Source organism: Lampris incognitus, chromosome 19 (genome assembly GCF_029633865.1).
Source record: "Lampris incognitus isolate fLamInc1 chromosome 19, fLamInc1.hap2, whole genome shotgun sequence".
Lineage (NCBI taxonomy): Eukaryota > Metazoa > Chordata > Actinopteri > Lampriformes > Lampridae > Lampris > Lampris incognitus.
The window spans coordinates 8674043-8697022 of record NC_079229.1 but is presented as its reverse complement, the minus strand read 5'-3'; the positions used below and the strand labels follow the sequence as shown (position 1 = coordinate 8697022).

Below are 22980 nucleotides of genomic sequence, written 5' to 3'. Positions count from 1 at the left end.
GCCCAAAGGGTGGTATGGAGGAGACAGAAGATGGAGCAAAACAGCAAGAGATCTACCTCCGTCACCGGCCAAAGTGTGGTAAGGTCGAGCTCTGTCTGTCAGTGTCCGGTGGCCGTCTGTGAAGTCAGCTTTCATTGGCGTACTTAACTTCATACTTAAGGTATTCAGTGTTGGTGCTCTACTGTGATATTTTGGATTGGTCCATTTTCCAAATTACAACACATGTTCTTGTTGTAAATGTTGCATTGACCTTCATGTAAAAAGTTCATGCTGAATAATTCCATGTTATGCTGTTAATAGAAGGTTTTTTTTTTACCTTCAGTGTTTGAAATAAGTTATAGGAGAAAAACCTGCTCTTTAAATCACAGTAGTGACCTGTTTCAAATCTTTTTACTTTATTTGAACCTAGAACCAGTGTAGCGGCATTACCATCCTCTTCCCATTGAGCTACAGGAGGACTGGAGCCCCTGACCCCGACAGTGTGACTGCCTTGTTCTAGCCGCTGACTCGCACAGAGCTACAGTCCGTCCCTGACAACTGAAAGTTGCATTTAGATGTTGCAAGTAGAAAGCAGGCAGCAGGGAAAGCAGCAGTAGTAGTTGTAGTGAGTGTTTTCTGGAGGCTGCAGTAATGGGCCTTCACGCCATCAAGAAGTAATCGTTAATCTATGCGTGCTGGAGGTTTTTCCAACACGTATATGTACTTGCCGTGGCACCAGTATTCATCTTACCTAGTCAAAACTTTTCAACAGGGTGTCCGGGTAGCGTAGCAGTCTATTCCGTTGCCTACCAACACAGGGCTCGCCGGTTCGAATCCCCGCGTTACTTCCGAGTTGGTCAGGCATCCCTACGGAGACAATTGGCCGTGTCTGCGGGTGGGGAGCCGGATGGGGGTATGTGTCCTGGTCGCTGCCCTAGCGCCTCCTCTGGTCGGTTGGGGTGCCTGTTCTGGGGGAGGTGGAACTGGGGGGAATAGCGTGATCCTCCCACGTGCTACATCCCCTGGCGAAACTCACTGTCGGGTGAAAAGAAGCGGCTGGCGACTCCACGTGTATCGGAGGAGGCATGTGATAGTATGCAGCCCTACCCGGATTGGCAGAGGGGGTGGAGCAGCGAGCGGGACGGCTCGGGAGAGTGGGGTAATTGGCCGGATACAATTTGGGAGAAAAAGTGGGAACCCCCCCCCCCCCAAAAAAAACAACAACATTTCAACAGAGACTGGAGAGTTCTTCCAGCCATGGTAAAGATGACAGTATCATGTAACCTGACTCCATGGTCCAGGTGGATAAAATTACCCTTATTGTTGTTGAAAAATCACAAATTTCGGTGTTAATTTTATGAAATTTGAAGCATTTTGTATAGAAAATCGAGTTGATAACAAGTGGCTAACTCACATACTGCACTAACACCATTGGCAAATTAGCCTAACATTAGCTTTTTACTCACCAGTGGCATTCAGGCCCCAAAACTTGAGAACAGGGTGGTGTTTTGTGAAGATCATCTCATACAACAAACATCTTTGTAGCTTGCGTTGACCACAGACCTTATTTCAGGAGTTTGACCAAAACCTCATTATTTATTTTTCTCATAGGAAAAGAGCTGGAAAAAACCAGCAGTGATGTCAGCGTCCGAGGTGACTTACAGAAGAAACGTCATCCCAGAACCACCCTGCTCCCTGTAAGGTGACCAAAGTCTTCCTCTCTATGAAACGTAAGGCATAATTAAAACAACACAATGTGGGGAAATATTTTACCCTTTACTCCTCTGAGGTTACTGGAACATGTCCAGTCTCCTGGTAGGGACCAAAATCAGGTCTGTCTTCATGGCCTGCAATGTGTACTATTTACTGCTCAATGGGAGTGCAAGGTAGGAGTTATATATCTACGGCTGACATACAGCGGCTTCAGAAAGTATTGACCCCTTCACTTTCTGCAACCTTTATTGTGTTGTAGATTTAATTTTAAATGGATGAAATGACCATTGTTGCCCATCCATCTATACTCAATAACCCATAATGACGAAGTGAAAACATTTTTTTTTTAGAATAGATTTATTAAAAATCAAAAACCGAAATCTCTCATTTATGTAAGTATTCAGACCCTTTGCTGTGGCACTCGAAATTGTGGTCAGGTGCATCCTGTTTGCTTTAATTATCATTGAGACGTGCCTAGAACTTGTTTGGAGTCCACCCGTGGCATAGTGAACTGACTGGACATAGTTTAGAAAGTCACACACCCGTGTATATAAGGTCCCACCATTCACACTGCATGTCAGACCAAAAACCAACCCATGAAGCCCAAAGAACTCTCTATAGACCTCCACGATAAAACTGTGGTGAGGCATAGATCAGGGCAAGGGTATAAAACCATTTCTAAAGCTTTGAGTGTTCCCAGGAGCATGGTGGCCTCAATAGATGTGAAATGGAAGAAGTTTGGAACCGCCAGGACTCTTCGTAGAGTTGGCTGTCCGGCCAAACTGAGTAACCGGGCAAGAAGGGCCTAGGTCAGGACTATGAACCCAACGGTCATTCTAAGAGAGCTCCGGAAGCCCTCTGCAGAGATGGAAGAACCTGCCGGAAGGACGGCCATCTCAGCAGCACTCCACCAATCAGGCCTTTACGGTAGGGAGGCTAGACAAAAGCCACTCTTGAGTAAAAGGGATATGACAGCTCGCTTAGAGTTTGCCAAACAGCGTCTAAAGGACTCAAGAGCACGAGGGAAATGATTCTCTGATCTGATGAGACAAAAATTGGGCAGAACTCCAAGCACTATGTCTGGCGAACACCAGGCACTGCTCTCACCTGGCTAATACCATCTTTACGGTGAAGCGTGGTGGTGGCAACGTCATGCTATGGGGAGTGCTGCAGCCAAATACAGAGAGGACATTGAAGAAGTGGCTTCGGGTCAAGCCTCTGACTGTTCTTGAGTGGACTAGCCAAAGCCCAGACTTAAACCCCATAGAACATCTGTGGGGAGACCTGAAGATTGCGGTTCACATTGCTTCCTATCCAATCTGATGGAGCTTGACAGGATCTGCCAGGAAGAATGGGATAAACTGTCCAAAGCCAGCTAGAGACTTACCCAAGAAGTCTCGAAGCTGTAATTACTGTCAAAGGGGCTTCTACACAGCACTGAATTAAGGATCTGAATATGTATGTGAATGAGATTTCAGTTTTTAATAAATTTGCAAACATTTCTAAACACATGTTTTCACCTTGTCATTATGGGTTGTTGAGTGTAGATTGATGGGCAAAAATGGCAATTTTCTCCATTTAAAAATTAAATCTACAAGCGCAGTAGTAGTGTGCAAAAAGTGAAGGGGTCTGAGTACTTTCGGAAGCCACCGTACCCGGCTGAGAGAAAGTCAATGACACAGCTCTGTGCCTTGAAACCTTTGAGCAAAAAACCGCCAAGTTTCTACGGTGGAGCTGCTCGATGGCCAGCAGTAAGGGGCTGCTCTGTAGTTTGCGTATAACGTGTATAACTGAGTGTAATGCAGGATATTGCGAACACAGAACAGGCATGTTAAGCCAAGTTTAGGGACAATATAGGTTTAATAAAGACTGAGACGTCACTCCACCGCTTTTTTTTTTTTATAATCTCTCCAGCCAAACACCCACAGCGCTCTCTTATGTCTTACCCAATTATTGAGTCAGATATCTGATGAGAAGGCGTAGCCTCCGTAGGTAAGCTCTTTAACTGGCCAGAACAGCGTGACCTCGCTGGGACCTTTCCCTGGCTCCTAACCTGCTGGCTCATCTGTCAGCACTATTATGACACAGTCTGGGTGAACCGCCAAAGAGTCTGTGAGCTAATCTCGCATTATTGTCCGCTGCTCTGAGTGGTGTTGCTGCTCCGCCCGCGTCAGAGGAAACTAACCACCGATTGGCGGATCGCTGTCTCAATCATTATGTTGCAAATGGTATGTATGACAACCTTGCATTTATTACAGTATTTAGAAACTATAGGGTGGCACGGTGGTGCAGTTAGCATGGTCACCTCACAGCAAGAAGGACCTGGGTTCGAGCCCCGGGGTAGTCCAACCTTGGGAGTTCGTCGCGGGTCGTCCTCTGTGTGGAGTTTGCATGTTCTCCCCGTGCCTGCGTGGGTTTCCTCCGGGTGCTCCGGTTTCCTCCCACAGTCCAAAGACATGTAGGTCAGGTGACTCGGCCGTACTACATTGTCCCTAGGTGTGAATGTGTGTGTGTGTGGGCCCTGTGATGGCCCGGCGGCCTGTCCAGGGCGTCTCCCTGCCCGCTGCCCAATGACTGCTGGGATAGGCTGCAGCATCCTCGCGACCCTAAGAGCATGATAAGCGGTTTGGATGATGGATGGATGGATGGATGAAATGTAATGGCTTCTTTTTCAGAATTTTTCTTTTTAGATATTTACATTTATTATGAATGACTGACAGTAAGTTTAACAGCTCTCTTGAGAAATGTCTGACAGCTTCTTGAAAACCACTTGCCAAGCACAAACCTTTACGTGCAGCCCTGTGACCAGTTTACCATTACGTGGTGAGATTGTGTGTGGCGCTGACACATCTGATGTGCAGTTTGTCTTCAGTTTGCACGCCGCTGCTCGCACGCTGCATGTTTGACAGGTTGTACCTTCTGCCGTAGCGTCGTCACAAAGTTGGGAGAAAAATTTTGACACAGATTTGGGGAAACCGAGCACCTTCAATTCCGTCATCGGAACACTGCAGGTTCAGTAAAAAGCGGCATTCCTCTTTCTGGACTGGCATTTCATTTCAGTACCAATAACGGTATGAGTGCAAAATACCAACGTGCATCGCTGTGTGCAAGACTTGAAAGTCCGTCTCCCATCTGGTATTTTGCGTGCACACACATGCACACACACACACGGGTTTGTTCTCAGGAATAGTTTTATTACATTTGAAGTGTTTGAAGATATTTTTGCCCTGTACTCAGGACTTCAGATTACATGTATTTAACTTCATCTTGGGAGTCTAATGCGGACAGCGGGCCCGGGCTGGGTTGGGTACACTGTGGTGAGAGTCAGTTGAGCTATTAATACCCGGAGCTGCTGTGGCCTCCAACCCGCAGTCATCCTTCAACGGTGAAGACTAGTTTGCGTGTTGCATGCTACCTTCTACTTAGAACTTTCTATTTTCATCTTGAACATGTCGAGGTTTCAATTTTTTCACAGTACGCGTACAATACAAGTCTGAAAGCTTCATCACAACCTGCAACCGTGCCTCATTCGCACCGTTCACACCCACGTGTTGCGAGCCACTACTTATTGGCACTTGTCATTTTAGGGATGCACTTTTTTCAGGTTTTCGCTGCTCTGCACTCCGCCAGCAGGAAATATTACATAACGTAGGCTTGAAGGTTTCATGTTTCAGACACGAGACAGTTTTCTCACATCCCTGCACCTTCGCTTCGTCTACGAGTCAGTGCAGTGTGCCGACTGGCATCACAAACTGTCTGTTGTTTTGAGGTTTATGGTTTAGTCCAGAGCTCTCAGCTGGTAGACGATGCTGACTTTCAGCTTCCCTTTTGCAAGCTGAACGTCTTCCTGAAGCATGTGCATGTGTGTTTGTGTGTGTGTGCATGTACTTGCTACTAGGTCAGCAGCAGCTCAGCCCAGTCAGTCAGCTGACTGGCTGACATGCTGCTCCCCTCCTCAGCCTCACACATATTCTCCAACTGCATATGGCCATTTTAACCGGTGTTAACCATGATGCGTGCCGACTGTCGGGCAGCAAGTTGTTGGCTACAGTTGATCATTATTTTTCACTGCAACAAATCTCAATATACTTATATTTGCATCCATCGGAGAAGTAAATTAAAACCATACCCTCAAAATGAAGACTACAAGTTTATCTCTTTTGCTTCACCCTGGCCAGCCACACGCTGCTGTTGTGCAGCCGTTATGTAAATATCTGTAGTATCATAATTTGTTTCATTGTTATTTTTGTTATTGTTGTGTCGTTTCTTTCTGTGTGCTGTCGCTCTTGGTCTGTATATTTGTAACTGAGCTTTTCTTGCTTTATTTTTGAATGTTAGCGTGTTGACACAGCTTTATAAAACTAATAAAAAATGAAATAAAACTAATAATAATAAAATAACAATAAAAGTAATAATATAAAATTAATAAGCTAAAATAATAAAATAAAAATATAACATAAAATAAAATAAACGAATAATAAACTATATAAAATAATGATAACAACAATAATAATAATAATAATAATAATAATAAAGCTCCTTGAGGCAAATTTGTTATTTGTGATATTGGGCTATACAAATAAAACTGACTTGACTTAATAAACTTGAGGAGAGCAACTTCACAAAACTTTATTAATGTGTAATTTCTTTATGAGTGACAGTTTTTCTTTGTCTTTTGTAGTTTTCTGTAATTTTCACACCTCGTTTTCTACACATTTCTTGTTCATTTCCAGAAGTGTAGGAACTCTGCTACCGATCTTTCTCTTTGGAGGTCTGGATTCTTTCTCTCTGAACTTCTTTACCTCTGCAGATGAGGTTTTTTTTTTACCGGTTCCCTCATTTGATTTGTTTAATTTGCAAATTTGTCTAATACTCAAAACCTTGTCCCTTCTTCTTCCTCCCTCTCTGACACACACACTCCTTCTACACAGCTTAAAGATCTGCCTCTCTCTCTCTCTCTCTCTCTCTCTCTCTCTCTCTCTCTCTCTCTCTCTCTCTCTCTCTGTCTCTCGCTCTCTCTGTGGCTGTCTGTCAGACAAATCTCCAACTGATCTGGTTTCCTCCTTTTTGCTTGCTTGTTCTCTCTCTCGCCCTCCCTCCCTCTCTCTCTCCCTCCCTCACTCTCTCCTTCTCTCTCTCTCTCTCTCTCGCCCTCTCTCTGTCCGTCTCTCCCACTTTGCGTTGCGTCCAATTGCTGTAAGGATGCTGCCACGGCGACTCCTCTGTCTGCTGGGATTACTTGTGCTCTGCAGAGGTAAGGTAAATAAATGGGTTGTGATTATTGCTTGTCTGGTTTTTTTGTGTGTTTTTTGTGGGTGTGTGTGTGTCGGGGGGGGGGGGTCGATACCAACTGGTACATTTAGTTTCCATGAAAATGTTCATGTTTTGGCTTCACCTTCTACGAGCCGTCTGTCCTGAGGTTTCTGTATTAGTGAGGAGGACTGGATGACCTTTGAGTCAGCGAGGAGGGCTCGGCTGCTCGGAGGGGTCAACGGTTTTGAGAGCCACAGCCAGCTGGAGTGGTTTAACAAGTCTCCTGTCACACATAATGACACACTCACTAGAAAAATAGATATCTTCCAAATGCTCGTGAACATGTTATGTTTGCTGGTGTGTGTGTGTGTGTGTGTGTGTGTGTGTGTGTGTGTGTGTGTGTGTGACAGCAAACGCAGCACAGCTTGCTGTTGACAAACAGGTTTAAAAGTTTCCTCCATCTGTCTCATATGTGAGCTGTGAGGCGAGTCGGTCAGCTCTGCCTGGCTCACTGGAATAGAACTGTCTTTTTTTGGTCCTGCACACACACACACTGTTTCAGGTGCTGATTCTTTACCTGTGTGTGTGTGTGTGTGTGTGTGTGTGTGTGTGTGTGTGAGAGAGAGAGAGAGAGAGTGTGTGTGTGTGTGTGTGTGTGTGTGTGTGTGTGGAGGATGGAGGGTAAAGATGGGTTCCATTTCTAAGCCCTTGCTCCGCCCTCTTAATGTGATGGACATCTGTAATCGCCTGTCGTTTGAGAAGGCAGGGTGTGTGTGTGTGTGTGTGTGTGTTAGGCTAAGATGCTTTTTTATAGCAGCATGATCCTATTGAGGGCAGTGTAGGACCCGTGCGGGCTAAATGCAGCCCGTGGAACACCTCCAAAGCCAGGTAGCGCGGCATGCTAAATGCTAACCATGCGCTTACCTGGCCTCGCGGTAATTTCAGCAGGGGCGTAAAATTCCGTCACCCGAATTCTGGCGCTAACGTGCTAACGTGCTAACGCTAACGTGAAGCATTTAGCTTGCTCCTGTGTAAACAAACCAGTCCACCGGTGTAAGGTCACGTCCCTATCTGGGGAGCCAACGCTAAGCTAAACCAGCGTAATCCCTCCATCACTGGGCTAAAGAGGCAGCGTTTCCGGTCAGCTGGCGGGGAAACCGGATGCAGAACTGATCCCGACATTAGCGGCTAGACGGGGAGCACCGCGGACTCCGGTCTCTGACGTCTGACCCGGCGATAAACGGGACAGGAGCTAAATAGGTGAGGAGGAGGGACGCGTGTTATCGTAAAACACGGGTGCTGCTTTATTGTGAGGGGAAATGGCGGCGGACACGGTCGCTGTGGGGCGAGGCAGCGCACTTTTAATACGCGGCGTTCTGACAAATGCGCGCGTGAAGTGACGACGGTAGTGAGCGATACAAAATATCTGACAAAGAGTGTGTGTGGGGGGGAGGGGGGTCACGCTCCCTTAACCATTTCCTGATCATCATAATAATTACCGAATTTCACAACGACAACATCGAACACACGATTTGCAGGGGGGGGGGGACATTTGAGGCAACGATCAATACATGGTGACCTACCAAGGCTTTACCTGCCCTGAGATCCGCTGTTGAAGTTTGGCTGAAAACACCTGGAAAAGCACTCAGTACAGCTAATTTACTACTTTACTACTCACTATATATTTGTGTTTGATATAGATACACAAGAAATACACACACACACACACGCTGACGGTCATCAGTGATTAAGGTGTTCTCCATGAGGAGGATTAACTGTATGTGCCCCTGGGGTCTTTTGTAACAGCCGACTGAAGTGTTCATAAGTGTGCTGTAATCTTCCTAACTAACGCTTACCGGCACAGTCATCAAAACTAATCTGAGTCATTCCTCTCTGTTCTCCTCGCCTGCTGACCTCACACCATCGCCTGCTACCAACCCTGCTCAAGACCCCACCACACACACACACACACACACACACACACACACACAGGCCTTCAAACAGCAACACTCAGCTGGCAGAAATTTGGAGAGTGTGTGTGTGTGTGTGTGTGGGCGGGGGGCGGGGGGTAGAGGGTGTATCAGTAATAATTACATTTATGTATCCAAAGTAACGGGGAGTGCAGAAGAGAGGTGAAGAAGAGAGTGCAGGCAGGGTGGAGTGGGTGGAGAAGAGTGTCAGGAGTGATTTGTGACAGAAGGGTACCAGCAAGAGTTAAAGGGAAGGTTTACAGGATGGTTGTGAGACCAGCTATGTTATAAGGTTTGGAGACAGTGGCACTGATGAAAAGACAGGAGGCGGAGCTGGAGGTGGCAGAGTTGAAGCTTTCATTGGGAGTGACGAAGAAGGACAGGATTAGGAACGATTATATTAGAGGGACAGCCCAGGTTGGACGGTTTGGAGACAAAACAAGAGAGGCAAGATTGAGATGGTTTGGTCATGTGTAGAGGAGAAATGCTGGGTATATTGGGAGAAGGATGCTGAATATGGAGCTGCCAGGGAAGAGGAGAAGAGGAAGGCCAAAGAGGAGGTTTATGGATGTGGTGAGGGAGGACATGCAGGTGGCTGGTGTGACAGAGGAAGACGCAGAGGACAGGAAGAGATGGAAACAGATGATCCGCTGTGGCGACCCGTAACGGGAGCAGCCGAAAGTAGTAGCAGTGGATCATAGGATTACCCAACACCATGGTGACTCGGTTTTGACCTTTGACCTCTACGATTGGTTTCTCGCCATTTTGGTGGTCTCTCTACTGAATTTCATTTCCACTGCTGCATTAATTTTCATTCACGCTGGATAAGAGTGTGAACCATGTCATAATTCCATCCATTATCCGAACCGCTTATCCTGCTCTCAGGGTCGCGGGGATGCTGGAGTCTATCCCAGCAGTCACTGGGCGGTAGGCGGGGAGACACCCTGGACAGGCTGCAAAGGGCCATCACAAAGGGCCAACACACACAGACACACACAGACACACACACACACACACACACACACACACACACACACACACACACATTCATACCTAGCAGCAATGTAGTACGGCTGATTCACCTGACCTACATGTTTTTTTTAATTTTTCCCCCATTTTCTCCCCAATTATTCCCAGCCAATTACCCCACTCTTCTGAGCCATTCCAGTCATTGCTCGTGAACTCCCATTCACACTTGCCTCACATCCCCATGATCCTCCAAAGAAAGTATTGACTGCACCATGAACTCTGAACTTTGACTCAGAAAGCAGATACAGATGTATTTTATGTGTTGATCAGCTCCCACTGTGACCCCAGACACACCTCAATTTGCTCATGCCTTGATGACCTTTGACCTCACTGATTGAGCCTAGTTGGCTCGTGTTGGCTTGTCCGGGCCTGGTCCTTGCTGCTGTGTCTCAGATGAATCCTTTCCTCAGGTCCTGTTTCTGAAGTGAAGGTAATTCCATTGTTTGGGTCATAGAGAGATGGTCACCATGTGAAACACTGAACCTTTTGTTCGTAAGTCACGAATCCTGCTGTGCCCAGATTCCTACCATGCAGTTTGAATCCCAGACTGAACACTTTCCACCTTTAACAAACACCTGTTAAATAGACATGCCACTGAGCAAGGCATCGATTATTATTATGATGGAAAAGTTGCCGGTTCACATCCGAGCCCAGCTGGGGAGAACTTAACTGTAAAAGTCAATGAGTTACACCCTTTGACCTCCCTCAGTGATGTCTGAGTGGTGCCCATGTGCAAAGCACTTGACTACACATATGCAAGAAAAACCAAAATCAGAGGACTGTGGTCATACTGGGAAGTCCCTCATGGCCAACAGTAAAAGATTGGTTGAAATGGGTGGCACAGTGACCCAGTGGTTAGCACTGTTGCCTCACAGCAAGAAGGTCCTGGGTTCGAACCTCAGGCCATCCCAGGTCCTTTCTGTGTGGAGTTTGCATGTTCTCCTCGCGTCTGCGTGGGTTTCCTCCGGGTGCTCTGGTTTCCTCCCAACATACCAGTGGCAGCTGGCCAGTACAGTCTACTTATACATGTTAAATATAACTTAGTTGTATAATGTAAATAATTATGAAATAGTCTGTGAGCGCCTGTCAGCAGCCATTAAATATTGGTTCCATATGGTATTTGGTTGATTTCTGTCTGAATACATATACTTCCTGGGTGAGGGGCGCCGGCCAGACGACACCTTATGTAAGCCCTCAAACTTGTGGCGAGCAGGTGACCTGAGGCTGCTGTCTGATCGGTTTCTTCAGATTTTCCAGGGGGCGCAGTTCTGTGTTGCCCCAGACACCCACTTTTATTGGCAGTGAATTGGTATTGTTTTAATGTTTTTGATCTAACGTGATTGGACAATTCTCGTGGCTGTCAATCATGTTCACACCCACCACGACACCTCGTCTCAACCGTCAATCATCCACCGTCTACAAACCCTGATAAACTCTATAGGCGACATTGTCCTTCTTAATAACTCTGTGACTGTGGACATGAAAGCAGCTGTCAGGTGTGCTGCGCCAAGGTGAATTGTGCGCCCCCCCCCAAATATTTTTAGCACCAGCCGCCACTGCACCATACCACACTTGATCTTAGCCAAAAGGCCGAGAAGCGAAAAAGACATGCATGTCAGGGTTAATACTCCTGTCTGTGCCCCTGAGCAAGGCAGTGGAAAGATGAACTGGGGTTGGTCCCCCGGTGCTGCAGCTGCCCACTGCTCCTACACAACAGGATGGGTTACACGCAGAAGACGAATATCGTTGTAACCTGTACAGTAACTGTACAGAAGCCAGATGGCGATGAAGATCACAGCAGTAAGTAAAGTCAGCCTCCACTAAGGAACAAAAAGCTGCACAAATTCGCACAATTTCCCTCATGTTGTTCAGCTCAATACAACTTAACTTCTCTTCAGTGTCATTAAAAAAGGTGATTTTTTTTCCATGCAAAACGTCACGGGACTTTTGAGCCAGCTTTTGAAAAATAAAAATATAAAATACTCGTCATCCAACAGAAAATTAAACAGTTTGAAAACATTTAATTGCCGGCGGAGTATTTCATAAATTCTGTTATCAGTCACACAATCTCTTTACCCATCACATACGTCAAATATTCCTCCTAAACTGAGTGTAAACCTGTTTTTGTGTTATTTTGTGGATTTTTGTTGTTGTTGTTGTTGATACTTTGGCATTTCAGTTTTGTATTTCTTAATGAAAACTTTGAAATTTACATAGCAATTCCCTGATGGAAATGATGCTACTTACGATATTAAGCTTTCAGGGATGTTAAGGAGTTTTAAATCCATCCATTAGCCCAACCAGTTATCCTGCTCTCAGGGTCGCGGGGTCACGGGGATGCTGCAGCCTACCTCAGCAGCGTGTCCATCCAGCTCTTCTTCATTTGCAGCTCTTATAAGTGGCTCAAATCTGTATTTCTCTGTGTCCAGGCCAGGAGGAGAGCTTGCCGGGCGAGTCCTGCGACAACTTCACCGACTTGGACTTCTCCCACAGCTTCATGGGGACCAGCCTGTACGTCCGGCTGCTCCTCTACACCCGCTCCAACCTGGGCTGCGGCCAGGAGCTCAGACACCGTCACCTGTCCTCCCAGCCGCTCTTCAACCTCTCCCTGCCCACCGTCTTTGTCATCCACGGCTACCGGCCGACCGGAGCGCCCCCCATCTGGATAGACCACCTAGTGCGCCTGCTGGCCAAGCAGGAGGACATGAACGTCATCGTGGTGGACTGGAACAAAGGCGCCGCCAACCTCAACTACTTCATCGCAGTGACCAACACACGGCAGGCGGCCCACAACCTGACCAGCTTCATCCTGACCATGCAGGTGAGGGGTGTGTGTGTGTGTGTGTATGTGTGTGTGTGTGTGTGTGTGTGTGTGTGTGTGTGTGTGTGTGTGTGTGTGTGTGTGTGTTCAAAGTGGATGAGGCGGGAGAAGATGTGAGCGATGCGGGTGGAGATGAGACGTGTCTGAGGTCATTGGGAGATGTAAGAAATGAGAGTAGGAATGTTAACTGGGTGTGTGAGAGAGAGAGAGAGCACCACCTACAGCAGGGATAGGCAACATGGTCCAGAAAGATCCGGTGTGGGTACAGGTCTTTGTTCCAACCAAGCCGTTACACACCTGATTCTATAGCTCAACCAATAGTCTTTGCTAAGGACCTTGATTTGTAGACTCAGGTGTCTAAATGCTTGGTTGGAACAAAGACCTAAACCCACACCGGATCTTTCTGGATCATGTTGCCTATCCCTGACCTAGAGAGTGAGAGAGTGAGTGAGAGAGAGAGAGAGAGAGAGAGAGAGAGAGAGAGAGAGAGAGAGAGAGAGAGAGAGAGAGAGAGAGAGAGAGAGAGAGAGAGAGAGAGAGAGAAGGAGAGAGAGAGAGAGAGAGAGAGAGAGAGAGAGAGAGAGAGAGAGAGAGAGAGAGAGAGAGAGTGAATTGGGTGTGTGAGAGAGAGATCATTATTCAACCTGCACCTAAATGAACTTGCAGACCAGCTGGACCGTTCAGCAGCTCCAGGCCTCACACTCTATGACGCAGAGATTAACTACCTGCTTATGCAGATCAATCAATCAATCAATCAATCAATCAATCAAGTTGCATTTTATATAGCGCTTTTCTAGCTGCAACAGCCACTCAAAGCGCTTTACATTTAAAGGGCACCATGTCTTGTTTGTGCAGTCACACCCTTATAATGATTCAATTTAAGCCCCTGACATATGTTGCGATATAAAATGATTATAAATAATTACGATGAATAGTCGGTTAACTTCTTTTTGCAGTGGCCTGTGAGGCCTCTCACCTGTGTGGATCATGACGTGTTGTTTGAGATGCCATTTTGAGCTGAACCCATTTCCACAATCACAGCATCTGAATGGCTTCTCCCCTGCGTTAGTCCTTATGTGTGTTATTCTGTTGTCCCCAACCAGTGATGGTCTTCAACATAACCTGCCCATCCTAGGAAAATACTGCCAAAACTGGGCATTGGATGTAAACTTTAAGAAAACCCAAATCATGATCTTTCAGCAAAAAAACCCAGATGCCTTGAAAACAAATAACACTTTACTTTGAATAACACCCTAATTGAACACACATAAAATTATACATACCTTGGTCTGTCCATATCTGCATCTGGAAGTTTCAGTATGGCAATACACACACTCAAAGAAAAAGCATGCAGGGCAATGTATGCATTAAAAAACCAAATTATTAAACATTAAGATTCCAGTTGGAGTCTGGACAACAATATTTGATGATGTTATTTTACCCATAGCTTTGCATGGAAGTGAGGTCTGGGGCCCGCTCAGTGGATTGGAGCATGGCTCATGGGACAAACACCCGATAGAGGCCCTCCTCACTGAATTCTGCAGAACAATTTTAAATGTTCAAAGGAAGACACCAAGTAACGCCTGTCGAGCAGAACTGGGGCGTTTCCCACTACTGTTAAACATCCAAAACGGGCCATAACATTTTGGACGCATCTAAATTCAAGCCCAAAAGACACCCTTCCATTCAAGGCTTTAAAAACCCAAGAGCTGAACCCTGAAAACGGTCCCCTCAGTCAGCTGATGGTGAAGCTAACCAACCAGGCTCCCATCAGCACCGCCTCAAAACACAGCAGAATAACACAAGTTATGAACCAGTCAAAAGATCTGTACTTTGAACACTGGAGAAATGAAACTAAAACCCAGAGTAGACTAAACTGTTATTTGATCCTAAACAGAGAATATAGACTGGCCGAGTGTCTCCACTCTGTCAGAGATACGAAGCAGAGACGGATCCTGACCGCATACAGGCTCAGTGACCACCAGCTGGCTATAGAAACAGGAAGACACAGACCAATATGGCTGCCCAGAGAGGAGCGTATATGTGGTCACTGCTGGACAGGGTTGGTAGAAACAGAGACGCACTTCCTCCTCCACTGTGAGAAGTTCTCTTCAGTAAGAGACTTCCACTTCGGGGAAATAACCAAGAAAACACCAAACTTCCTTCTGTTAAGCCCAGAGGAGAACCTGGCAGTTCTCCTGGGTGAAGGAACAACAGCTCCTCTGGCAGCTAAATACGTATCTGCTGCCACAGCCTGCGGGACTCACAACCACTAAGATCCCCAAAATATATGCTATTAAGTCATTGCATTAAACTGTACAACATTTGTTGCACTGTACTGTATGGCAAAAAAAAACAACCCAAAACTGACTGATTCAGTAGGCAAAAATATGGAGCCTGCTTATGTGATGACACCTAGGTAATAATATGTGATGTAATGTGAATTTAATGTGTATTTAATATGTGATGTAATGTTTTAATCTTCTGCAAACTGTTTTAGCAACAACATATTTTTTGTTCATGCCAATAAAGCTATTTGAATTTGAATTTGAGAGAGAGCGAGAGAAAGAGAATGGGTGTGAGAGAGAGACAGCACCATCTAGAGAGAGAACTGGGTATGAGAGAAAGAGAGGGAGCGACAGAGCACCATCTAGAGAGAGAGCGAACTGGGTGAGAGAGAGAGAGAGAGAGAGAGAGAGAGAGAGAGAGAGAGAGAGAGAGAGAGAGAGAGAGAGAGAGAGAGAGAGAGAGAGCACCATCTAGGGAGAGAGAGAGATAGATAGAGCACCATCTAGACTCCAGAAAGAGACAGAGAGAAAGAACGAGAGAGAGAGAGCACCATTCTAGAGAGAGAGAGAGAGAGAGAGAGAGAGAGAGAGAGAGAGAGAGCACCATTCTAGAGAGAGAGAGAGAGAGAGAGAGAGAGAGAGAGAGAGAGAGAGAGAGAGAGCACCATCTAGACTCCAGAGAGAGACAGAGAGAAAGAACGAGATGTGTGTGTGTGTGAGAGAGAGAGAGAGAGAGAGAGAGAGAGAGAGAGAGAGAGAGAGAATGTGTGTGTGAGAGAGAGAGAGAGAGAGAGAGAGAGAGAGAGAGAGAGAGAGAGAGAGAGAGAGAGAGAGAGAGAGAGAGAACTGTGGGTGGGTGGGTATGTTGAGAGAGAGAGAGAGAGAGATTAGACAGTTTCTTTTGTGGTAACAAAGTTTCTACTTTTCAAATGTTTGCCTGTTCAGGAGGAGGGGGCCTCTCTGAACTCCGTGCATCTGATCGGCATGAGTCTCGGGGCCCACCTGGCCGGCTTCGTGGGGGCCAGCCTGAAGGGAAAGATCGGCCGCATCACAGGTGAGGAGAGATGAGAAAACAAAAGAACAGAAGGAGGTGGAAAACAAGGAGGGAAAAGAGGAGGAGTTGTTTCGCCACTCTGTCCTGTTCATGAGAGGAGGGTTTGGGGAGATGAGTGAAATGGGGGGTAAAAAGTTCCTCTTCTTTAGGATGAGGTTTGGGAAACTGGATTAAGTCAAGTCAGTTTTTTCTAGTTTACTTTATTTCAGCTGGCCTCTGGGTGAAAGTGAGTTTAATTTAGTTTTTGGTTCAGATCACTTTGCTTTAGGCTTAGTTTTGTTCAGGACTGGGGCATCTGGGTAGCATGGCGGTCTATTCTGTTGTCTACCAACACAGGGATCACCGGTTCGAATCCCCGTGTTACCTCCGGCTTGGTCGGGCGTCCCTACAGACACAATTGGCCGTGTCTGCGAGTGGGAAGCCGGATTTGGGGATGTGTCCTGGTCGCTGCACTAGCACCTCCTCTGGTCAGTCGGGGAACCTGTTTGGGGAGGGGGGGGCGTGGAGACTGGGCGGAATAGCTACGTCCCCCTGGTGAAACTCCTCACTGCCAGGTGAAAAGAAGCGGCTGGCGACTCCACATGTATCGGAGGAGGCATGTGGTCGTCTGCAGCCGGCAGAGGGGGTGGAGCAGAGACCGGGACGGTGCGGAGAGGAGTGGAGTGGGGTAATTGGCCAAGTACAATTGAGGAGAATTTTTTTTTTTTTTAGGACTGGTGAGGTTCAGTTTCACTTGTGTTAGGTTAGTTTAGCAAGTTCAGCTCTGTGTTGCGAAACATAAAAGCAACAAAACAAAAAACATGGAAAGACACAACATTCTTCATCGTAACGCACACGTCAACATCACAGGGTACCAAGTCCGACCTACCGTTTTTAACTTGTGGATGTCCGCAAACACATTAAAATATCCTAGGGTTTAGTTACTCTTGAAGGAGAGCTCTGTGAGACGTCGTGACAACGAGCGCTCCATCCTCCACCTCCAGGTCTGGACCCGGCCGGTCCCATGTTCGCTGGAGCGACGCCAGACGAGAGGCTGGACCCCTCAGATGCCAAGTTCGTAGATGTCCTTCACACCGACATGAACTGTAAGCATGCTCACCCGTTCTCTACACCCACTGTTCCAATTACTCGCTACTGTTCAATTCCGGCTGGTGACGGCACAACGGGCGCACAAACACAACAACACCACCCATAACCCAGGGTTAGAGTCCCCTATTTACCCAACACACACGTCTCTGGAATTCCTGGAGAAGGCGAGGGTGAGTGTTTGACCTGTTGACCGACATGGAACTACACACTGCTCAATTTAGGGCTCTACACTGGCAAACACAACACAAAGACCTCACACTCATTACAAGGAGACAGTGTGTGATAAAACCCTGCACAGCACCCTGCCTAATGTTCATTTAAACAGGATGCTGACTGCTCTGATTATTTCACTGTTTCGATTGCTGTGCGTGTGTGTTTGTATGTGTCCATGTGTGTGTGTGTGTGTGTGTGTGTGTGTGTGTGTGTGTGTGTGTGTGTGTGAAAGAAGGAGAGAGAACAGGATTGCCTTTCATTTCTAAGTCTGACTGGGTGTTGCTATTGTTCTTCTATGTACAGCGTTTGGACTGCAAGGGGCTCACGGCCATATTGATTACTACGCAAATGGTGGTTTTGACCAACCAGGTTGCCCCAAAACCATCTTCTCAGGTGAACACACACACACACACACACACACACACACACACACACACACACACACACACACACACACACACACACACTAACTCAGACATCCAGACTAATTAAGAATACCTCCATCTCCCTCACTCTCTCACAGGAAAGTCTTACTTTGTGTGCGACCATCAGCGGTCTGTGTTCCTTTATCTGTGCGCTCTCAACCAAACCTGCAGTCTCACAGGCTACCCCTGCTCAACCTACAATGACTTCCTAGATGGGCGGTGTCTGCAGTGTGAGGCCTTTAGGCCTGCTTCCTGCCCTATGCTTGGTGATTGAAATCACACACACACACACACACACATATATATATAAACTATTAGGCAACAATAAAATTCAGGCGTGCACAATCAGCTGACCATGTGTGTGGTTCTACCATGCAGGTTATGATGTCAGCGGGTGGAGGGATACGCTGCTGCGATTAGGCCAGACCAAAGCGTACTTCAGCACCACAGCTACATTCCCCTATAGAAGTGAGTATTGCATTTGCTCCTCTCTCTCTTTCTCTCATTCACACACACAGACAACATGCATGTGCACACACACACACACACACACATGCTCGCAAACACGCATGCACAAACAGATATAATGTGGTCTGCTGATGCAGGTCCATTTTTTGCAGGAGGCAATTCAAGCCGAGTTTCATCCACAGAGGCAAAGCTTGGATTGAACTCTTAACACTAAATACCTGAGGAAAAGTAGATCCACTTAAATGGCTTTTACTGGAAAAAGATCATAAGTGTATCTGTTTTTGAGTCATATGTACTGTCATTTCACAGATTTACATCTGTCAGCAAGAATAGTGTGTCTCTCTGTGTTATAAGTGGCCACGTACAGTATTTCACTGTTTCAAAACCCCTCTGTCGTTCTCACAAGTAAGTCTGATTTAACAAACCCTTAACTAGAGGCATCCGGATGGCGTGGCGGTCTATTCCGTTGCCCACCAACACGGGGCTCGCCGGTTCAAATCCCCGTGTTACCTCCGGCTTGGTCTTGCACAATTGGCGTGTCTGCGGGTGGGAAGCCAGATGCGGGTATGTGTCCTGGTCGCTGCACTAGCGCCCCCTCTGGTCGGTCGGGGCGCCTGTTGGGGGGGGTGATAGTGTGAGCCTCCCACGCACTATATCCCCCTGGCGAAACTCCTCACTGTCAGGTGAAAAGAAGCGGCTGGCGACTCCACATGTATCAGAGGAGGCATGTGGTAGGCTGCAGCCCTCCCCAGATCGGCAGAGGGGGCGGAGCAGAGACCAGGACGGCTCGGGAAGAGCGGGGTAATTGGCAGGATACAACTGGGGAGAACGGGAGGGGGAATCAACAACAACAAAAAACCCTTAACTAAAGCGCAAAGGGTAATGATGACACATAAGCTGTATCAGTTATATTAACATATATCACTGCAAATGCAGAAAGCAGATCTGGTGATGAACAAGTTGCAGTCATTACACATTGTAGAAATTGTTGTGCTGGGGCTGATCCAACAAAAGTAGGAGACATAAATGGTTTAGTGTTGTAATTTTTTCCTAGATTTTGACATCGTACACAAACAAAATACATGTTACAATAAGGAGGGTGTACGTATTCAAAGAGTCAGAAGATGTGTTGTGTGTTTGTTGGGTTTTCTCTCTTAACTAAGTCCTCAATCACAAAAATCATTTATTAATAATTCATATGTTTTTTGCGAAGCAAGAGCGAATATCAGTTCTCTTTTTCCCCTGAAAAGAGATTCTCAGTAAACTAAATATTATACTACTGTTACTGTACTACTCTATTGAACCCTCACTGATCTCTTTCAATTAAAGAATAACATTTCTACAATAAATTGACTGATGGTAATTTGAAAGATAATCATTCTTCCACAGCGTTAAATTCCCAACCATATTTCCTAACCCAGCAGTTTTTGTCTCTTTTTCTCACCTGGATTGTCTTAATTAGCCAGCAGAATAGGAGAAAACCACAAAGTGCAGAACTGGCAGCTGAATGAGAACCACTCATTTGAACGTAGCATTGAGCATGTGCATCTTGTTAATAATATTCTGTGTGTCCTGTGTTTGGCAGAGGCGAGCTACCGTGTGGATATGGTGACCTGGAACCAGTACCTCCGCTGGGCTGTGGTCTACATCAAACTACACAGCGGCAGGAGCGCCACAGAGACACGCATCGACCAGTGAGTCTCTATCGAAACACCTCGCTTTATATATACTGTACATATATCATATGAAAACTCTTTTCTCACCCATGTGGGTAGTATTTGTGCCTTCCTCAAGCTCAGGTCCTCTACCAGAGGCCTGGGAGTTTGACGGTTCTGTGCAGTATCTTAGCTGTTCCTATAACTGCGCTCTTCTGTACAGAGACTTCAGATGTTACTCCTGGAATCTGTTGGAGGCACTCTCCCAACTTGGGGTTCACAGCTCCGAATGCTCCTATCACCTCTGGGACCACTTTTGCCTTCACTTTCCACACCCCCTCTAGTTCTTCTTTCAGCCCTTGGTACTTCTGCTGCTTCTCATATTCCTTCTTCTTGATGCTGCTGTTGGCAGGGATTGTTACATCTACCAACACCGCAGTCTTCTGTTCTTTGTCCATCACCAAAATGTGCAGTTGGTTGACCAGTACTTGTATTTGTTTAGATCTGGAAGTCCCACAGGATCTTAGCCCTGTTGTTCTTAACCAACCTTTGCAGTGTCTCCCATCTGGACTTGGGCACTTCCAGCCTGTATTTGGTGCAGATGTTCCTATACATGATTCTTGCAACAGCAGGAATTACACCCTGTAACTAGGTGCTGGATTGTATTAGAGGCACTTTTACACAGGCACACACCTCCCGTGTGTGCCTGCTCCTGTGCTGCTAGGATTAGTACCTCAGTGCTGTCTTTCAGTCCTGCCTTTTCCAGCCGTTGGTAGGATTTTCCGATGTCAGCCACTCCTGCAATCCCTTGGTGGTACATCTCATAGAGGGGCTTGTCCCTTACTGATGTACTTGTGGATGCTTTGCGTTTCATTTGACACTCATTAGGCCCTGACCGCCCTCTTTCCAGCTGGTGTGCAGTCTCTGGACTTTGGGTGGAATCCTCTTAGCATTATAAGGAGTTTACGGGTCTTGATATCCATGGCCTCCATCTCCTCTCTTGGCCAGCTTACTATGCCAGCTGGGCACCTGATGACCAGAATGGCACATGTGTTGATGGCTTGGTTTTTGTTCTTCTCATTGAGCTGACACTTCAGGACCTGACTAAGTCTACTGAGGCACTTGGATGTTGCTATTCTCCTTGCTTCCTCCCCATGGTTCCCATGTGACTGTAGAACCCCCAGATATTTGTAGCTAACCTGTATGCATATTATGCAGCCTGCTGGTAATCCACCCCCCTCAGTCCTGATTATCCTCCCTCTTTTTGCTATCATCCGCTGGCACTTGTCCAGTACAAATGACATTCTGATGTTACAGCTATAGAACCTGGTTAGGTGGATCAATGAGTCGAGGTCTCGCCCAGTCTTGGCATACAGCTTGATGTCATCCATGAAGAAGAGGTGGCTGTTGGGTGTCCCACTCTTGAACCTGTATCCATATCCACTCTTCATGATGAAGGCTGAGGGGTTTCTGGCCTATGCAGAACAGCGGTTGGGATAGCACATCATCTAGGTATATGCCACACTCAATGGTCACTTGTGTGATTGCCTTGGAGTTGGCTTCTAGTGTTGTTCGCCACATGCCGATGGAGTTCTTGATGAAGGCCCTTAGTGTCTTGTTGACCTTGTATAGTGCCCGAGCATTCAAGGATTCACATGTGTGGCATTGAGTCAGAAACTTTCTTGTAGTCAATCCAGGCTGTGCACGGGTTGGTTTGTCTGCTCTTAAGAGTCTTGGGTGACTGCTCTATCTACTAGTAGCTGGTGTTTTGAGCTCTGGTGTTTCCAATCCCCTTCTGAGCTCTGCTCATGAACTGACAGATATGCCCATTCAGCTTGGTGGATATAATGCCTGACAGGAGTTTCCATGTTGTTGGAAGACAGGTTAATGGTCAGTAATTGGATGGTGTTGTTCTCTTGTAAGAGTATTTTGTGACCATCATTGTCCTGCCTTGTGTTAGCCAGTCAGGGTGGGAGCATGCTGTTAGTAGCTGGTTCATCTGTGCTGCTAGGTGTTCATGTGGTGCTGTTAGTTTCTTTACCCAGTAGGAGTGGATCATGTGAGGCCCTGGTGTTGTCCAACTCACCACAGCAATGTCCAACACTCATTGTTGGACATCTGCTGCAGTGATGGTGACTGGTTCATGTTCTGTGAGATTGCAGTGGTCTGCTTGCAGGTCTGTTAGCAACTAAGCACTCAGCCAAAACATTAAAACCGCCTGCCTAGTATTGTGTAGGTCCCCCTCATGCCGCCAAAAAGCTCTGACCCGTCAAGGCATAGACTCCACAAGACGTCTGAAGGTGTCCCCTCGTATCTGGCACCAAGATGTTAGCAGCAGATCCTTTAAGTGCTGTAAGTTGTGAGGTGGGGCCTCCATGGATCGGACTTGTTTTTCCAGCACATCCCACAGATGCTTGATCATATTGAGATCTGGGGAATTTGGAGGCCAAGGCCACACCTTGAACGCTCCATCCTGTTTCTCAAGCCATTCTTGAGCAATTTTTGCTGTGTGGCAGGGTGCATTACCTGCTGAAAGAGGCCACTGCCATCAGGGAATACCATTGCCATGAAGGGGGGTACTTGATCTGCAACAATGTTTAGGTAGGTAGTATTTGTCAAATTAAAATCCACATAAATGCCAGAACCCAAGGTTTCCCATCAGAACATTGCCCAGAGCATCACACTGGCATTACTGGCATGCCTTCTTCTCGTAGTGCATCCTGGCACCATCTTATCCCCAGGTAAAGGATGTACACACACCTGGCTGTCCACATGATGTTAAAGAAAACATGATTCATCAGACCAGACCACCTTCTTCCATATCTCCATGGTCCAGTTTTGATGTTCACATAGCCATTGTAGGTGCTTTCGGCGGTGGACAGGGGTCATCATGGGCACTCGGAATGGTCTGCGGCTATGCAGCTGCATATGCAGCAAGCTGCGATGCACTATTGTGTTCTGACACCTGTCTATCATAGCCAGCATGAACTTTTTCATCAATTTGAGCTCCCCACGCGCATCAA

The 22980-nt window shown here is 46.7% G+C and overlaps 1 protein-coding gene across 1 annotated transcript in view; it reads left to right on the top strand.

Moving 5' to 3' along the window:
• The first annotated feature begins 6894 nt into the window (after positions 1 to 6894).
• The window catches only part of lipib (lipase, member Ib), an 18837-nt gene continuing 2751 nt past the window's right edge, over positions 6895 to 22980 (top strand). Inside the window, exons 1-8 of the mRNA XM_056299883.1 lie at positions 6895 to 6946; positions 12374 to 12765; positions 15999 to 16107; positions 17091 to 17192; positions 17713 to 17802; positions 17933 to 18100; positions 18213 to 18302; positions 19888 to 19996. Of these exons, the coding sequence (XP_056155858.1) occupies positions 6895 to 6946; positions 12374 to 12765; positions 15999 to 16107; positions 17091 to 17192; positions 17713 to 17802; positions 17933 to 18100; positions 18213 to 18302; positions 19888 to 19996 (1112 nt within the window). The remainder of the gene's footprint in view (positions 6947 to 12373; positions 12766 to 15998; positions 16108 to 17090; positions 17193 to 17712; positions 17803 to 17932; positions 18101 to 18212; positions 18303 to 19887; positions 19997 to 22980) is intronic.